This window comes from Mesoplodon mirus (assembly GCF_964341445.2).
Source record: "Mesoplodon mirus genome assembly, chromosome: 18".
In the NCBI taxonomy this organism is placed as follows: domain Eukaryota; kingdom Metazoa; phylum Chordata; class Mammalia; order Artiodactyla; family Ziphiidae; genus Mesoplodon; species Mesoplodon mirus.
The window spans coordinates 16,071,888-16,090,448 of NC_138994.1; the positions used below are offsets into that span (position 1 = coordinate 16,071,888).

At 47.6% G+C, this 18,561-nt stretch overlaps 1 protein-coding gene across 4 annotated transcripts in view; it reads right to left on the reverse strand.

Moving 5' to 3' along the window:
* Positions 1-275: 275 nt before the first annotated feature.
* The window catches only part of TNRC6C (trinucleotide repeat containing adaptor 6C), a 126,786-nt gene continuing 108,500 nt past the window's right edge, over positions 276-18,561 (reverse strand). Inside the window, exons 16-23 of one of the 4 annotated variants that reach the window (XM_082603640.1) lie at positions 16,210-16,377; positions 14,668-14,859; positions 14,034-14,177; positions 10,162-10,278; positions 8,138-8,332; positions 7,309-7,379; positions 6,658-6,797; positions 276-2,495 (exon numbers count right to left, since the gene is read on the reverse strand). In XM_082603640.1, the coding sequence (XP_082459766.1) occupies positions 2,135-2,495; positions 6,658-6,797; positions 7,309-7,379; positions 8,138-8,332; positions 10,162-10,278; positions 14,034-14,177; positions 14,668-14,859; positions 16,210-16,377 (1,388 nt within the window). In that variant the 3' untranslated portion in view covers positions 276-2,134. The remainder of the gene's footprint in view (positions 2,496-6,657; positions 6,798-7,308; positions 7,380-8,137; positions 8,333-10,161; positions 10,279-14,033; positions 14,178-14,667; positions 14,860-16,209; positions 16,378-18,561) is intronic. The other 3 variants (XM_082603641.1, XM_082603642.1, XM_082603643.1) reach the window with 3 other exon arrangements.

The window sequence follows — 18,561 nt, forward strand, 5'->3', positions numbered from 1 at the left end:
TGAACCAGTTTGTGCATAGTTCATGATCCTCTATAAAACCAGCTTTTGTTGATCTGCAATTTTGCAGGAACTTTTTTTTTTCTTTTCTTTTTTTTTGTTTTTTTGTTTTTTGTTTTTGTTTTGATAAAACCATTAAAAAGCTAATTAAAAAAAATGTAATGCACAAGTTTCCTGATCAAGCAGGCAGGGAGCACATGTTCATATATTTTTTTAAACATACTCAAGGGTATGTTACTCCATTGTCTTTCTTTCTTGCAAAACAATCAAAACATTGATCATTTTTAAAACATAAAGCAATTTTTAATATATAAAGCACTCTTCGAACATCTATTTCCTTTGAGTCCATTATTTGGTACATACGTAACTGCTACACGTTAGAGATTAGGTATCTTTCTTCTTTGTGTTTTTTTTTCCTCTTTTTTCTTTTTTTTCTTTATTTTTTGTTTGTTTTTTAATAACATCTTCAGTGCTAGGAGTTGGGTTACAAAATACATGAAATGGTGTGGAGCTGCCCCTCGGGAACCCTGGCTTTCCTGAGAGCGCATCCGCGTGTGCAAGACAGTGACCACAACTCGTCACCTGGACGAAGGGGACAGTCGACAGAGTCCACGACGGTGGCTGGAGGGGAAAACAACACTGTTCAATCCCAGAGCTCTGAAGTAGCGGATCTGCATTCTGAAAATAGGTTTCTTTACGACGGAAGTCTTTTTTTTTCATTTTTTTTTTTTAAATTCCTTTTTAAAATTTTTTTATTTTAAAGTCTGAAGGAGAAAAAAAGGTCTGTAAACAGGTGGGAGCCCTCACCTTGGGCTCCTCCGAAAGCAGTCACAACCCACGTCCAAGTGCTTGTTTCCGTTCCTCCCGCGGAACCATCCACCCTCTACAAGTATCTATGGCCACAGTTCAACGAGAGTTTTTTTCTCTTTAACTTTATATTCCCAATGGAAAAATGGTGCAATACTCTGGTAATAATCTTCTTGCATTAGTCCACAATAAAAAGCTGCTAAAGGTAGGTATACATATTATTTCTCCAGAGATATACACTGTAATTTTTAAACGCAATAACAGAGTCCTTGAGTAAACATTTACACATGAATTGTCACCAGCCCTGTCCTATGAATTCTCTTTAATGTATAGGATTAGCTAAAGGAAGGGCAGGGACACTCAGTGCAAAGTTAGAAGCTAATAATAACAAACGTTTGACCAATGCGCCAAAAAAAAAAAGCACATACTGAATAAAAGGGAAAACCCACAGTTAAATCCCTCACACACTTAACACACGAACACAGAAAGTGCGCACGCGCACGCACGCACACACACACATGCTTCTGTTTCAACACACACACACATAGGCTGTGAACTTAGAAATTTTTCCTAGAGCCTGTTTCTGCGTACTGATGCCAACCTGGAAGTGTAGAATTAGACTTAGAAAGTGTTCACATTTCATTATTGGCCTGCTGGATTCAAGTATTTGCATGTTTGATATGTCTATTTTTTTAACTTTTAAAAAATATTTTTTGGGATTAAAAAAAATGACATGAAAAAGTAATGAAACAAGGGTAATGTGCATAGGCGGCTCCGTGGGAACAGAGAACAGATCGCAGACCGCTCCTTCTGCTCGGCTCGCTGGTCTGGGCCGCCAGGACCGCGTCCCAGTGATGGACGCCAGCTCCCCCTGATTACGGGGTCCGCCTCTGGTAATGTGCATAATCGTCACAGGCTCGTTTTAAATAGGCTTTCTCGTCTCCCTCCCTCCCTCCCCCACCCTTGATAAAATAACCCTTTCCAGCCCACAATCTGAAAAGTGCCCTTCATGATAGAACTATTCTAAGCAGCTTTTATACTTAAAAAATCAAAATGACAACACACCATACAAACATAAGACGACACAAAATAAAAAGCTGTGAGAAGCATCCTGTCATTACACATGACACTGACCCAGCGCGGCCCGCACTGTCTTGGGAACAGTTCGCAAGGACTGCGGCCAAGGTTCATCTTCAGTACTGGACAGAGGTACTCGAAAGGGCTGCCGGGCTGCTCGGGTCAAGCAGGGTCCTCAGCGACGCCCGGACTGGAAAGGGTCAGCATTTCTTCCTAGTGCTGATGACTGCAGCGCCCATGTGGCCCCTCCGGGCTAGATGGACTCCCCACTGAGAAGGTCGCCGGGAAGCAGAGTGTTCAGCGGGGTAGGGCTTCCGATGACCCTGCCATCGTCGCTACTGGGGGGGCCCCACAGGCTGCTGGAGTACTGGGGGACCCCGCCCCACAGCAGGTCGCTGCTCCCTTTGCCTGCCAGGCACGGGGCGTTCCAGTGGCCAGTGTCGCTGCGCACCAGGCCATGGGAGCTGCCCGAGGCGCCCAGCCGCGTCTGGCTGGTCCCAGCGCTGGGCTGCCAGCTGGAGGTGGGCGGCAGTGCTTGGCCTTGGGCTAAGAAACGGTTCACTTCTTCTTCGCCAGCGAACTCGGCCAAGATGGTAGTGTTTCCCAGAACACACCTAAAAGAGCAGGACAGCAACGAAAATAAGAGCTGGTTTTTTGAAAAGATACACAGAATTGACAAACCTTTAGCTAGACTAACCAAGAAAAAAAGAAGACACGAATAAACAAAATCAGAAATGAAAGGGAGATATTACAACTGATAATACAGAAATATACAGGATGTGCCAACAAACTGGATAATCTAGAAGAAATGTTCAAATTTCTAGAAACATATGATTTACCAAAATTGAATCATCAAGAAATAGAAAATCTGAATGGACCAATAATGAGTAAGGGGGTTGAATCAATAATCAGCTGATTACTCCCAATACAGAAAAGCCCAGGATCACAGATGGTTTCAATGATGAATCTACCAAACACTTAAAGGGGAATTAACATCAATTCTTCTCAAACTTTTCCAAAAAGCTGAAGAGGAGGGAACACTCCCAAACTCATTTTATAAGGCCAATATTATCCTGATACTAAAGCCAGATAAGGACACCACAAACAAACAAAACCCCAAAAAACACACACAAAAAAACAAAAAAAACCCCACAGACCAATATAAATTAATATAGATGCAAAAATTCTCAAAAAAGTAAAGATTCTCAACAAAGTACATGCCGGTTAAGTGGGACTTATCTCTGGGATTCAGGCAGGGGTGGTGGTTCAACATATGTAAATCAATAAATGGGATACACCACATTAACAGAATGGAAGATCAAAATCATGTGATCATCTTAACAGGCGTAGAAATAGCATTTGACAAAACACCACATCCTTTCATAATGAAGACTCCTCAACAAAGAGGGTACAGAAAGAACAGACCTCAACATAATAAAAACCATACATATACACAAAGCTAACATCATTTTCAATGGTAAGAGGTTGAAAGCTTTTCTTCTAAGGTCAGGAACGAGACAAGGATGCTCACTCTCACCTCTTCTATTTGATATAGTATTGGAAGTCTTAGCCAGAGCAATCAGGCAAGATAAAGAAATAAAAAGTATCCAAGCTGGAAGGGAAGAAGTAAAATTTATTTGCAGATGACATCATCTTACATAGAGATAATCCTAAAGACTCCATCAAACATCTGTTAGAAGTAATCAAAGAATTCACTAAAATTGCAGAATATAAAATCAACACATAGAAAGCAGTTGCATTTCTTTCTATACGCTACAATGAAATATCTGAAAAAGAAATAAAGAAAAAATCCAATTCACAATAGCATCAAAAACAATAAAATACTTAGGAATAAATTTAACCAAGGAAGTAAAAGATCTATACCATGGAAACTACAAGACTTTGATGAAAGAAATTGAAGAAGATACAAAAGGAAAGCCAACCTGTATTCATGGATTGAAAGAATTAAAAATATTCTTAAAATGTCCATACAGCCTAAAGCCATGTATAGATTCAATGCAATCCCTATCATATTCCAATGGCATTCTTCATAGAAATGTATAAACAATCCTAAAATGTGTATGGAACCACGAAAGACCCCAAATAGCCAAAGCAATCCTGAGAAGGAACAAAGCTGGAGGCAACAAACTTCCTGATTTCAAACAACACTACAAAGCTACAGTAATCAAAACAGTATGGTACTGGCATAAAAACAGATACATAGACCAATGGAACAGAATAGAGAGTCCAGAAATAGATCCCCACATATACAGGCAACTAATATTTGACAAGGGCACCAAGTATACTCAATGGGGAAAGGATAGTCCCTTCGATAAACGGTGTTGGGAAAACTGGACGACCGCATGCAAAAAAATGAAACTGGACCCCTACCTTATACCACTCACAAAAGTTAACTTGAAATGGACTAAAGACTTAAAACATAAGACCTGAAACCATAAAACTCCTAGAAGCAAACATAGGGAAAAAACTCCTTGACACTGGTCTTTGCAACAAAATTTTGGATATGACAGCAAAAGCACAAGCAACAAAAGAAAAAAGTCAACAAGTGGGACTACATCAAACTAAAAAGCTTCTGCACAGCAAAGGAAACCATCAACAAAATGAAAAGACAACCTATAAAATGGGAAAAGTATTTGCAAGCCATCTATCTGATATAGAGAATATCCTGTAACTCAAATATATAGAGAACTCATATAACTCAATAACAAAAAAACCCCAATCTGATTAAAAAATGGGCCAAGGAACTGAATAGACATCTTCCCAAAGAAGACATAGAAATAGCCAACAGACACATGAAAAGATGCTCAGCATCACTAATCATCAGGGAAATGCAAGTCAAAACCACAATGAGGTAACACCTCACACTAGTCAGAATGGCTATCATTAAGAAGACAAGAAATAACAAGTGTTGGTGAGGATGTGGAGAAAAGGAAACCCTCCTACACTGTTGGTGGGAACGTAAATTGGTGCAGCCACTGTGGAAAAAGTATAGAGGTTCCTCAAAAAATTCAGACTAGAACAACCATACAATCCAGCAAGCCCACTTCTGTGTATATATCCAAAGGAAATGAAAATAGGCTATTGAAGAGATAGATATCTGAACTCCCATGTTTACTGCAGCATTACTTAAATAGTCAAGATATGGAAACAACCTAATTGTCAACAAATCAGTGGATAAAGATGTTTTATATACATACACACACACACACACACACACACACACACACACACACAGATACAAACACACTGGAATATTATTCAGCCATGAGAAAGAAGGAAATCCTGCAACAACATGGATTAATCCTGAGGGCCTTATGCTAAGTGAGATAAGTCAAAGATAAATACTGCATGATATCAATCATATACGGAATCTAAAAAAGCCAAACTTGTTGAAACATTCGGGAGTAGAATGGTGGTTACCGGGGGCTGTGGGTGGGAAATGGGGAGAGGTTGGTCTCAGGGTACAAATTTCCAGTTAGAAGATGAGTGAGTTCTGGGGAGCTCGTGTACAGCGCAGTGACTACAGTTAGCAATTCTGTATCCTTTACTTCAAAGTTGCTGAGACAGTAGATCTTAAATGTTCTCACCACAAAAAGGAAATAATAATCATGTGCCCTGATGGGGGTGTTAGCTCATACGGTGGTAACCATATTGCAATATGTAAGTGTGTCAACACTACACTCTAAACTGACATGCTGTTGTATGTCAGTTACACCTCAAAACAAAAACTCAAAACAAACAAAAAAAGCAGAACAGGGGTCATGTGAGCGGAGCAGCTGTGTGTCTTCCTGTGTTCGCCTCGTTGGCATTCCCTTTTTTTTTTTTCAATGGGAAAAGGGCAGCTGGAGGCTTCATGTCACAGGCCACCCAGCAATGGTCCTGCAGTTTACATTTTGGTATAGGTGTTTCCAAGGCCAGATTATGACCTTTCTTCTCACTTTAGACTTCTAGCAGCTATGCTGTGTCGGTGTAGAGAGCACATTCTTAAGGAAGTGCATGAATGGACCATTAAACTTGGGCATCATTTAGGGTCAGTGAAATTTATACCCTGGGCTAAAAATAGGAAGGATTAACTTCTAGGGCCCACACCCCAAGTGATGTCGCTGAGTAGGTCTACTCACACATCTTATCAAAAGCGTCCTTTAATCAGGGGAGAGAAGTTGGCCGCAGGGACCACTACGAGGCCCAGCAGTGGGCCTGAATGTGTCGTATGCCTGGAGACATCCTCTATGGACAGAGCATCTTCTATCACTGGGCTCTACACGTGCTCTCTTGGGGGACCCTTTCCCTACTGGAGTCGGGGGAGGCCGAGCCACGGCACTTCAGCAGCAGAAGAAACCAACACGTCACAAGACACCTATTACGAGGTGAACTATGTCCCCCAAATTCATATGTTGAAGCCCTAAGCCCCAAGACCGCACTGTGCCTGTATTTGGAAAGAGGTCTTTAAAGAGGGAATTAAGGTAATATGAGGTCAGGAGGGTGGCCCTAATTCACTTAGACTGGTGTCCTTAGAAGAAGAGGAAGTCAGGACACAGACACACTCAGGCCGAGAGACTTGAGGACACAGGACTGGGCAGCCGAGTGCAAGCTGAGGAGAGAGGCCCCGGGGGCAGCCGACCCTGTCCGCATCACATCGGACTTCCCGCCCGCCCGCGGTGCTCTGTGGCTGTGGCCCCAGGACCCGCCCACAACGCCCAGCCCCAGCACCACCGGGCTGCAGCCAGGGCCGCGCAGGGCAGGGGAGGGACATACATGTGCAGGGACTTCTGGGCCTTGGCGGCTTCCTCCTTGGAGCTGTACCGGACCACGGCGTTGCCTTGGGTTAGGTTCAGGTGGAATGTGATGAGAGGCCCATGCTGCAAGCACAGCGTCCGCAGGGTGGAGCCATCGATCTGATTGAGGAAGCAGAGTGGCGGTAACACGCGTCCTGGGGATTCTTCACTATACACGTTTATGAAATCCAGGTGCACGGTACCTTGGGAAGATGTCTGTCCTTGAAAGGGCTTACTATATGATTATGATATTAACCTTTTGCACCTTGTAACTTACTGTGTAATTTAAAATCTCGGACATTTCAGTTATAGTTTCTGAGTTGGGCCAACAGAAGGAGAAAACCCTGCTTTGGTTCCGACCCCCTCTCGCCAGAGCACATCATACAGAGCCTCGCGGCCCCCGACCCTGGGAAAGGTGAGCACAGGCCAAATCGTTCTGGAGTGGGTACAGGTGAGCAATTCAGTTTATAAGGGGACACTCTTTAAGCCTCGGAAGAGTGAAAGGTAAACAATTCACCAGGAACATGGTTAAATGACCCCTGCTGCCGGCGCTGCCTTTGGGCCATGAGTGAGGCCTTGGGTCACCGACAAGGCCCTCAGGCCTGGCGATGCCCCCACCGGGTGCCTGTACCTGGGGCGTGAGGTTGCGGAGAACGAGCCAGCTGCTTGTCCTTCCTGAGGTGTCAGTACTCCAGGCAGAACCTGTGCCCAGGGAAGAACCCGGTCAACAAGGCTGCGGTGAGTCAGACAGCTCTTCCCAATGCCCTCCCGTCTCACCACACGGATGCAGCACGGGCCGAACCTGTGCTCCAAGCCTTTCCCAACCCCTGGAAACCAACCCAGACTCTCAGTCCCTGCAGACCCCCGGGAGGCGGGTGTGGTGGCAGAGACTTGAGAACTGCCTGGAAGTTCTGGTCTCCTCCTCTGCCCCCACCTCCCCAGCTTTATAATCAATGCTCTAAAATCCCCCCTGCTAACAAAAATGAAGCAGACTTGCAGGGCTGGCTTCACTCTCAGCTTCTTAAATGCCCTGTGCACCCTGCTCGTCCCCGCAGTTCAGCAGGGGGCCGGAAGAAGCCTCCAGAGCTGCAACTTAGGACGGGGTGGTGTGCTCACACTGGGAATCGAGACCCTCATGCTCGTTGATCGGGCCTCTCTGAGGGCCCAGCGCGGCCCCTCAGTGGGTGCCGAGACCTCCTGCCGGGACCTCCTGGCTCCGAACAAAGCTGTGTGTGCAAGCACCCAGGGCTGATGTTGAAACACAGGCAGCAGAGCCTGGGCCCAGATAGTCCCCGAGGGTCTAGGGCACCTTGGTCCCTCCTAAGCCCTCCCAGGGTCCAGGAGTCCTTACAAAGAAGCTGCAGGACAAAATGATAGGCATCTTCCCTAAGGGACAAGCGGAGCAGGCACGGACACCCCCGTCCCCGCCACCCCGTCTGGACACGAGAACGGACGCGTACCCGAGGAGTAGGAGCTGGTCCAGCCGAGGGGACTGGCTCCCCAGGTGGAGGAAGGCTTGGGATTGGTTAACCCTGGAGGTGGCCTTGTGGGTGCAGTAGTGTTTCTGGGCACCTTCCACAGTTCATGAGACAGAGAGGCTTGTGTGTGAGAGGCAGGGCCAGAGGACCACGTCGATTTAATGTCTGACAGTTTACCTGGAAAGGCAGAGAAGTGGAGCATAGGCATTCCTGAGACAGAGAAGGAAAGTCACGGCAGCGCCTAGGGAATCACACCAGGCGCTCTCTGGCTCCAGAGGACTGCGTGACCGAAATGAAGCACCAAGTCAAGCTCCCACACGAGGACCACAGGCATCCTCTCTCTTGAATTGCTGCCCAGAGACACAGTCTGCTGGTGTCCGGCATAGATCTTGCCAGTATTTCTGATACTTAATTTGCTAAATGTGCCAGACATGAGCTTGCCACCCAGAAAAACTGCATTTTTGTAGTTCAGTGTTAAAGCTGACTTAACAAATTCTGCTGGGACACATCTTATCTCATAACAAACTAATCAAGGTCAAGGGCCTTTACACCATTTCTTTAGGTGTCAGTCCCGTCAAAGCCACGCCCCCTCTGACATAACCCGCCTGAGCTCACGGTGACCAGCGTCATCTTTGCAGCTTTGAGACCTGCTCTCCATGCCTATAGAAACAGGTGTGGCCGAGGGCTGAGCGGTTTGGCATCTTGGCACCTTTGCTGGGGGAAGGCTGTTTTAAGCCTCTTGGGGAGAAAACCCAAAACCCAGTAATGACCACCAGCTCCAGCCCCTCCTGTGCCCGGGGCACCTGCCACGCCCGCTTCAGCGGCCCAGAGCTGCGAGGACAGCAGGCAGAGTGGTCGCTGTCACCATGCTCCTTGGGCAGCAGGGCAGTGCCCAGGCCGGCACAAGCCCCGTGTGGAGCACCTCTGCCACCCTGGCAGCCAGGGTCGACTGCAGCTTCACAACAACAAATGCTCATCTGAGCAAAGGCGTCACTGATCAGAAAAACCAAAACGCCATAAAAAACTGCCTGAGATATGGGAAGATGGTTTAGTTTGCCCATCTCTTTAGCCAAATGATTGGGAAGTATTAAAGGCCTAATGCATCCCCTTTGTAAACATTAGAGGGAATAAACATTAGAAGGAATAGACATAATCCAGAAGCTCTTTTTCTCTCTCTTTTTAAATAAGATGCTAAAGTATATCAAAACTACTTTCTCCCCTAGGCACTGGTATAAAAGGAATTCCTACAGCATTCTTACACGGATTTAAACAAAGTCTGGATGAGAAGGCTGGTGGAATGCAGAAACATATTTGAAGAAATTTATAAACAATAAACCCTCTTTACTTAAGTTCCACCTCTTTTCATAAACCTGTACACATTGTTTGTGTGTGTGTCCATTATCTCTCTCTATCCTTGTCTTAAAATTTCCAGATAACAGTTCCTTTGAAGTTACTATGACAAACAATTCTCAATTCTCCTCTCAGCCTAAAAGAAATTTCTAACTTGAAAGACTCGTAAGGTCTATACTGAGAGAGGAATAACCCAGGCCCTGCATTGATCCCAGAGACGGCAGTGAAGCACGGGGCTGCTGTGCCCTCCTAGTCCCTGGTGGCCAATGCAAGTTAACAGCAGGTCCCCAGAGGTTGCCGCCTTCACGTCTTTAAGCCTCCTATACCCCTGGTCTCATGGCTACGGTGGGAAGGGAGGAGAGGGGAAAGCAGCTGTGTCACATCCTGCCCTGGGGAGTTTACATAATCCCCGGATCTCCGTGACAGCCCACGGAGGAGGTGTCACCATTCCCACTCCACGGGGGTGGGGGTGGGTGGGAGCAGTGGTGCCCGAGGCCCCACGGCTGCTCAGCAAAGCTCAGGCCCGCTCTCCAACACACCACATGGCCTCCCAGCTCAGGGAGGAGCAGACAGACCACCAGGAAAAGCCAGGCCGTCCGTTTTGTTTGCGGAAAGAGAGAAAAGGCTACCTGCAAGTCGAGAGGCCAGGTGCGTACCTGCAATACTAGGAGCGGGCACAAGGCTGCTGAGAGAGCGACTGTAGCCGGAGGCAGCGAGCGGCCAGGCACTCGAGGAAGGCAGTGTGGCACTCTGAGATGACGGTGGGGAGGACCCTGCAGAACCAAACGCGGCACTAAGAAAGGTGAGCACGGGCCTGCGGGGTGAGCCGCTCAGCTTGGGCGTGAGAGTCCTAACAGCCAAGAACCAATGTCCTCCTAGGCTGCCGTTTGTGAAAATGGTGGAAAATGAGAGCGTGATGTGGCCAAGACCATGGGGAGGAGAGGAAGACACGGACACACCGCCACCTCTGGGAGCCCGGGGCCCTGGGAGAGGCCGGGGCGGGGTGGGCGAGACCTGGCAGCAGGAGGGAAGAGAACCACCACCCAGTGTTTACAACAACACGTCCAAGTTGGGAAGGCACCCACGGCTTTCCCCTTCCAGGTAAGATAAAAACAAAAACACAGGGCCGACTCCACCTTTTCACACCTCCAACAAGATCCACAGAACTGAAAACAAAACTCCAAGCTTTCTGTTACAGATTTTGCCATAAAAAGACCAGCACTTTTCCTGACTCAAAAGGTCTCACGTATCCCATCTCCCCCATTCGTATTTCTCTTTTGAATACGGGAATACTGAGGAGAAATGTGTGTTAGTAACTGTGTCACTGTGAGCTACCGTGTCCCCAGAACTGCGGTTCCCTCTGTTAAGGACCCTGTTCCTGCTTCCGGGAGGGGGGCTGGAGGGGTGTGGCCCCCGGAGCACCCCTGCCGGTGCTGTTTCCATGTCACCCCATCCGTTTTCTGAGGAAAGCAGGAAGCCGGGGAAGAGGGAGGATGAAGCAGTGGTGACTTGTGGGTTAAAGCAGGATGGATCAGAGCTCTTCTGACTTGGCAAGTTACTCGGCCAGAGTGTAGAAGCTGGCCGGGGGAGGGGACAGGCGCACACAACAGTCTGGCTGTCAGGTTTACTACCGTGAACAGAATCTCACAAGACACGGGCCCCTGACGCACGGCCCCAGCTGGGATGGCACTGAACAACCTCGGGAGTACCCTTCACTGGGACTACCAGGCGTGTGGCACCTCCCAGACTTGTGCAGTCTACAACCTGCACAGCTGTTTACAGCTGCTCTGCTGTAACTGACCTCCTTAGAATATGGCACGAGAGCGGATGAACATTAAAATTTATTTGTAATCTGCAGGTCTTCAATTTTAAAAGATGTCAGCTTTACTGACAACCTAATCGTAGTTCCTGAACCCTCTGCTTCCATTTACCAACAAAATGCAATCAACCCAAGATCCCAAATTATAGACTATTTAACCCTACGTGGCATTTCTTTTATAGTTAACAGTAGGATACTTAGATTTTAACAGTGTTCTAGTTTTGACATTTTTAGTTTAATAGTGGAAACTGTCCCATAAAATTATGGTTAATTTTCCTTTTCATATCAATTTGTCAGGAGATGGCACAGCTGCATTTTACCATGCTGGTTAATATTCACCTCATAAAGGTTAAAACTATAAATAACATCCAAACAAATACTGGGCTAATTTAAATTTTTAATATCAAATCAGAACTTAACACCAATGACAATAAATAAAAACAAAAATGCAAATAAAAACCCAACACCTAGTATACTCAATAAAAAAAATTCCATCATGAAAATATGTAAAATAAATAAGCCAACAACAAGAGGCCAGTGGCATTTCTCACTCTTTTCCTTCTAGGGCACATTTTCTCATTTTTTTTCTCTGTATTTTATTTATTTATTTGATTTTTGGCTGCGTCGGGTCTTCGTTGCTGCACGCAGGCTTTCTCTAGCTGCGGCGAGCAGGGGCTACTCTTCATTGCGGTGCGTGGGCTTTTCATTGCGGTTGTTTCTCTTGTTGCGGAGCACGGGCTCCAGGCGCGCGGGCTTCAGTAGTTGCGGCGCGTGGGCTCAGTAGTTGTGGCTCGCGGGCTCTAGAGCGCAGGCTCAGCAGTTGTGGCTCGCGGGCTCTAGAGCGCAGGCTCAGCAGTTGTGGTGCACGGGCTTAGCTGCTCCGCGGCATGTGGGATCTTCCCAGTCCAGGGCTTGAACCCGTGTCCCCTGCATTGGCAGGCAGATTCCTAACCACTGCGCTACCAGGGAAGTCCCTTCTCTATATTTTAGATCAAGCTGGTCACTCAAAAATACGACAGGCTTTTGTGGCTGGGCCCTGAGCGAGGTCAGCCCGTGGGGCGCCTGAAGGCCCTCGAGTGTGGGGTGAGGCACGTGGGCCCTGGAGAGGGGCGGTCAGCGAGGTCTGGCCTTTGCAGTATACTTCTGGCCCTGCGGCTGTGGTGCCTTTTGTAAATAAGTTCTACATAAAGATCCGTTCATCCTGCCCCTTCTCTCAGATAAACAAACCAGGAGTGGGGGGAGCCAGGGCTTTCCGGGGCGAGGCCTGGTCACGGGGTGGAGGAGGCGCTGTCCCCGGGCTCTAGCCCCGGGAGGTCACACAGGGCCACGTGAGGCTGCAGGGAACTCTCTCTGTCCTATCGCTGAGGTCCCGTTTCAGCCAACGTCTCTGAGGCTGAGCTTCCCTCTGCCCTGACATTCGTCTCATCTGCTCAGCTCTGCCCTCGGAACTCCCCTGCCCCTCCAGGACGCCTGTGTCATGTCACGGCACACGAGTGCGAAGGCGAAGGTGGCCCACGATGCCCCAGGTGCCAGGAACCATGGGCTGACCATCAGGCACCAGTTGGGAAGCTCTGCTCCGTGCCGACCAGCCTCGACTCTTTCCAAGGTCTTCTACTGCCCTGATAGGCATGGCTCACCCACCCTCCACAACCTCGAACACGCCGACCCACCCGGCTGCCCGGCTCAACCCTGTGGCCACACGCAGGGTGCCGAGGGGTGACGGCCAAGTCTCACCTCTGGCTGTGCCACCCCCCGGTCCCCACTACCTCAAACAGGCACCACATCCCACAGCCTCTCGTCCCCCGTGCCACTCATCCATCCCTGACCTTGGGGTAGCCTGCAATGTCCCTGCTCTGAGATGCAGCCGCCTTGCGACACGAGGAATGCACGGCACTAAATGGGAAGGTGATCTGTGTTTATGGCGCCTTTCTACCCGAACCACAGGCACGCAGAATCCTGTCACTTGAAAGAACCATTGATAAGAACTGCCTCTCCCGCACAGGCCATATTTAGGTAGGAAACCTAAAGTAATGTTTTGGGAAATATCCAAGTGGCCTTATTAGTGCTGAGCATCTCTGGCAAGCTGGCTATTCTTTCCCATTATCAGAATTATGAGGATAAAACTCCACCAGCAATGGCACTTACAGAGCGTCTTCATTTGCAGGCCTTAAGGGAAGGCAAGTTACTGCCCTTCTCGATACTGCATTTGAAATCTATGTTTATGTTCTGTAACCTTGCAGCTCAGCTCATCACTTGCTCTGACTGGATCCTGAAGTCTGAAGAGGGTGTGCCAAACCTTACAGCATCAGGAGCTGGTGCCAGGAAGGAAGTCCTGGGGAAAGATCTCAGTCTTTTTACCAGACTCTTTGAGGAAAGGAAAAATTGGCTGATATGGATGAGTAAAGGGTCAGTTCACTTCTAGCTCAAAGAGATTTCAAGTGGAAACCTTTTTCTTAAAAAGCTTGATGGTTAATATTGTTATTTTATAACACAATGTTTATAAAAAACGATGTGTTAATAAATCCAGCAGAGACACTGAACCCAAATCAATTTCCATTTCCCCGTAAGCACTATGCTGCATCACACGGCAAGAGAAGGTCCCCATCGGACGTGCCTTGCACATCCCGGCCTCACCACCCACACCCTCCCGCTGCCCTGGAGCGCCTGCACGGAGACCACTGCATGGACACGGGCGGGGCGCCCCCTCACCTCCACTCTTGAGGAGGTAGCGGTTGACATCCTGTATGGTGGTATTGATGGTAGGCCCGGTGGGGACACTTCCAGGAGTGACGTCAGGGTCATTCTCGGGATCTATATTCTGAAGTCCTTTCCAGGGAACTCCAGGATGGAACTCTGGAAAATTCCAAACAAATGAAAATCAACACATGAGTATCAGAGCACCTTCATGTTGCTTTACGATAGTTTATGGGAATGTTTATAATCTGCTAATTCAGTTAAGAGGCACACTTCAGACTTTCTTTAGTAAATCATCAATCCTTCGGAACAAACTAGGTATTACAGCTACCACGCTGAACACTAAGATGGTGTCCAGGCGGGAGGATAAAGCCCAGACAGACTCTGCCAGGATGGGACACAGCGCCCCTCCCCCACTCTCCTTCCCCTCTCTCCTTCCACTAAACTGAGGGTTGCAGAAAACCCTGTGATGCCAACCACACCCACAATTTATCTGGTGAATGGATTTCCAATGAAAAAGCCAAAGCTACGGGGTTAAGGCTTCCAGGATTCTGAGCTTGGATCCTGGCTTCTACTGGGCCTAATAGTTCCCATCGGCTTGGCGTGTTCAGATCTGCTGCCACAGGGAAGCGTGCACACTCTTTCTTACCTGGGGGCCAGTTGATGCTGGAGCCATTTGAGATTTTATCACTGTCAGATTTGGCACGTGACCAGCTATGGGGAACAGCTACAGGAGGACTGGCTGGTGACTCACTGCTCTGGATTAAATCGTACCGGCCATAGGAGTCGTCGATGGAGGACTTAGCTGGAGGCCCGATGCTCAGACCTCCAGGGATAGCACCTGGGGGGACGGCAGGGAACAAAGAGCCGAGTGAACAGGGGGCCCCGAGTCCCTGCGCTGGGCACCGGGCCTCGCCCTCTGCAGAGGTGCACGAACCGTCAGACTTGGTCTGGCCAGCACTCTCTGGGGGAAGTGACTATTTCAGTGAGCCCAGACTTGGCCTTGAAAGACAAACTCTTTAAGAACTGTTTCAGTTTTTCAAGTTGGAATTCTTGATAAACGCATACCCACACCACTGTGAAGCTCTCTGGGGACAGCCTGTGAGTCCCTGTGGTCAGCTGTTGTCCTTGTTGTTGCCTGTGTCCCTTCCCCAGTCTGCTGCCCTCACTATGGAAGGACAAACTGGCATGTGGACTCGGAGGCCTTAACCCCACCCACCCTGGGCGACTGAGCTCTCTCCTGCCAAGGAAAGTGCCCAAATAGCACGTGATGATTTTCTGGTAGAATTAACCATTAGGAAAAATTTTCTTTTTAGAGTGCCTTATATCGAGAGAGAATTATACACCCTATTAAATTTCCTTTGCTGTTTATGCTACCAGGAAATTAAGAGCTAACTTTAATGCAAGTGAGATCACCTCCTATGGTTATTAGCTTTTTTTTTTCCCCCCCGGCCGTGCCTCGCAGCTTGCGGGATCTTAGTTCCCCGACCAGGGATTGAACCCTGGCCCCAGCAGTGAAAGCACCAAATCCTAACCACTGGACTGCCAGGGAATTTCCTGGTTGTTAGCACTTGCTGTTTCTCTATTCTAGGCATTAGATTTTCTATTGTGTTTTATCATTTTATTGAAAAAATTTTCTTTTAGACAAAGTTTTGGTTGAAGATACAGATACATGAGTGTGCAGCCATGACCTGTATTCTTCGTTGCTCTGGGGCATTTTCAATTACTTCTTGGTTTGTAGCTAAGGTTTGAAAGTTGAGGCTTGGAGAGGTTTGATCATTGACTACTTGGGATCTGACATACTTTGTAATGAAGTGGAATATATATGTTTAACTTATTGAGGTAACACTGGTTTCTGACATCTAAGTTTCACGGGCATGACACTGCATTTCAACTTTTGTCTACACCACAGGGTGCTCACCACCAAGAGCTTAGTTTATACCCGTCTCCACGCAGTTGACCCCCTTTCCCCATTTTGCTCTCCACCCACCCCTTTCCCTCTGGTTACCACTACTCTAGTTCCCTGTATCTCTGTGTTTGTTTTTGTTTGGTTTGGTCTCTTGGAATATTTTCTATTCAGCTTTCAGCACTGAATTCTTAGAAGACAAATGCAGTACGAGTAACGAAACGAGGATAATCAGCGAGTAGAAAAGAAGTGACCAGACTCCAGGTCGCCTCGGCTCAGACGTACCATGCTTGCTGGGGTTCTGGTCGAGTGGAGAAGCAGCACCGGGTAAGTTATCCATTGGGTTGGGATGTGTCCACTGAGGGAGGCGTGACTGGGACTGAGACGGGTCCTTCACTGATAAACCACCAGTCATGTCCATGCTGCTGACATTCATGTTTGGGTTCAGTCCAGCTAAAAATAAAAACGCTATCAGGATACGTCTGCTCTTCCTCTAAACGTTTACTTTCTAAAGCTCTCCTAGAGAATCAATCTGAGTCTTAATTCACAGCCAAATATTTTAAATGTAACTTTTAATGCTGGAGGAAAAAACCCCCTTTTTGCCTTTTTAATAACACACACCTGTAGGAATTTTATTCCTAAATTAGGGGGACGATGGTAACAAATAGTCTTTGATTAAGTAAGACCAATGATTCTCTTCATTTTACTTGCTTTGGTGCCAAACGTGGTCCTGAAGCTTCTCAGAGCCCACAGAAAAACAGAACAAGTCCCAACAATTAGGAGAGTCTTTTCTGATCTCAGGGCATCTTGTGCAAACTCACCAGATCCAAACCATTCTCTCAGAGACATAAACGGTACCCTAAGGTCCCACCGACAGAACAAGCTGGTGGGGAGACCCCAAAGCTGCCTTTAGTGAACTCACTTTACAAAAGTCTGCTCTTAAGGAGTTTATGAATTAAACATCAAGCTCCCTTAAAGGACTTGAACTATTTCAAAGTGTGGGTGCTGCCATCTGCCCCGGCTGGAATGTGAGCTGATCTTGGGTTTATTTCTCACAGCTAAAAGCAGGCATGCACTGGGGCACGTGACAAGTGCCATCACTGTGCTGGGTTAGTAGAGAGAGATGAGGGGGACGATAGCAAAAAGGCTGAAGTAGAGAGTCCCTGATGGGACACCCGTCATGAGCTGGGCAGGCTGCTTGGCTGGACAGAATGAGCAGTGCAGGTGTGACCCAGTGTTTCCAGGCCATTTCTAACCTGCGGTTCCCACACCACATGTCCTGGTACAGAAGCAAAGGTAGTGAACATTTTTGTTCTTAACTTTAAATCAAGAGCTTCAAACTCAAATGCCCATATGGGCCAAGCAGGCAACACAAATGAAGGTGATGCGGGCCTGGTGGGGCGCGTGCGCACGCGCGCGCGCGCGCGCACACACACACACACACACACACAGTGCAGACCTAACCAAACGCCTGTGGGAGTCCGACACCACTGGGGGCTACCTTCACCTCCACCCACACAGACCCAGTCAGGTGAGGGCACAACCGTTAGGTCGGGCTTCAGACTGGCCTCCAGAGCACCCCAAGTCCCATGGCCGGGCCCCACCCTCCCCGTCTCATTTCCCTCTGTTCCTCCCTCCACTGGCAGCCGGCCTGGCCAGCCCTCGCCGACACCGGCGGCCCCTTCTTCCGTGCGACGCTGGCTCAGCTCCACCGGAACTCTACTCGTTTGAGGTCCATGCTTAAACCCTGCTCTGATTTTTCTTTCACCGCGCAAGGTGACCATGCAGTCTCCCTTCCCTAAGCTCTGCAATAACCACATTGCACTGCCTATGAAGGCTGGTTTTCGTTTTTATATGCCTGGTCTTCCTGGGAAGACGACAAGCTCGGGAGTCAAGACAGCATCCGGAGAAGAGGCTGCACGGGAAGGAAGGCGGACGGGACTTAGAGCTGCTGAGGAAGAACCAGCCAGAGAGGCAATTTTACAAGCTAACTTTCTTAAACTTTATTAGCTATCTATTTTTAACACATTTATTTTTAAACTTTAATGTGATTATAAAATATTATCAGAAGTATTTTTCATCAATTTTGAAGATTCAAGGCACTAATTTTTTCACTTGTAGTAAGAAAAAACCTTTAAGGGTAAAGATTTGTGTACTTCATTTTCTAAATATAGGTTAAGAGGACAGATGGATACTAAGATACTAGGAAGCTGAAGCTAAACATTTCAGGACAATAGATGGAACTGAATTTTCTTCTAAAACAACTGTTGTTAAAAAAGAAGTATTTACATAAGTAGCCAACATTCTACCAAATGCTTGCTATTACAAAGTACTTTGCCTGTTAGTTCACTAAATCTTTAGAAGAACCCTATGAGGTAAGTATTCCCACTTTACAGATGGGGAAGTTGAGGCAAAGAGCAGCCAGGCAGCTTAGTTGTGGGGGCAGTGTGGTGGCCTGATTCCTAAGGCAGGTCTTAACTACTAGACTATTCTGCTTCTTCAACACAGAGGAGAGTAACGGGTGGGACAAGCATGAAGGGACAGAAGAACCGCAGTTTAGCATTCGTCAGTTGTGTGTTAAAGACACACCACACTGGGTACATGTCAAGTAGAGAGTGCTCATGTGATCAGAACATA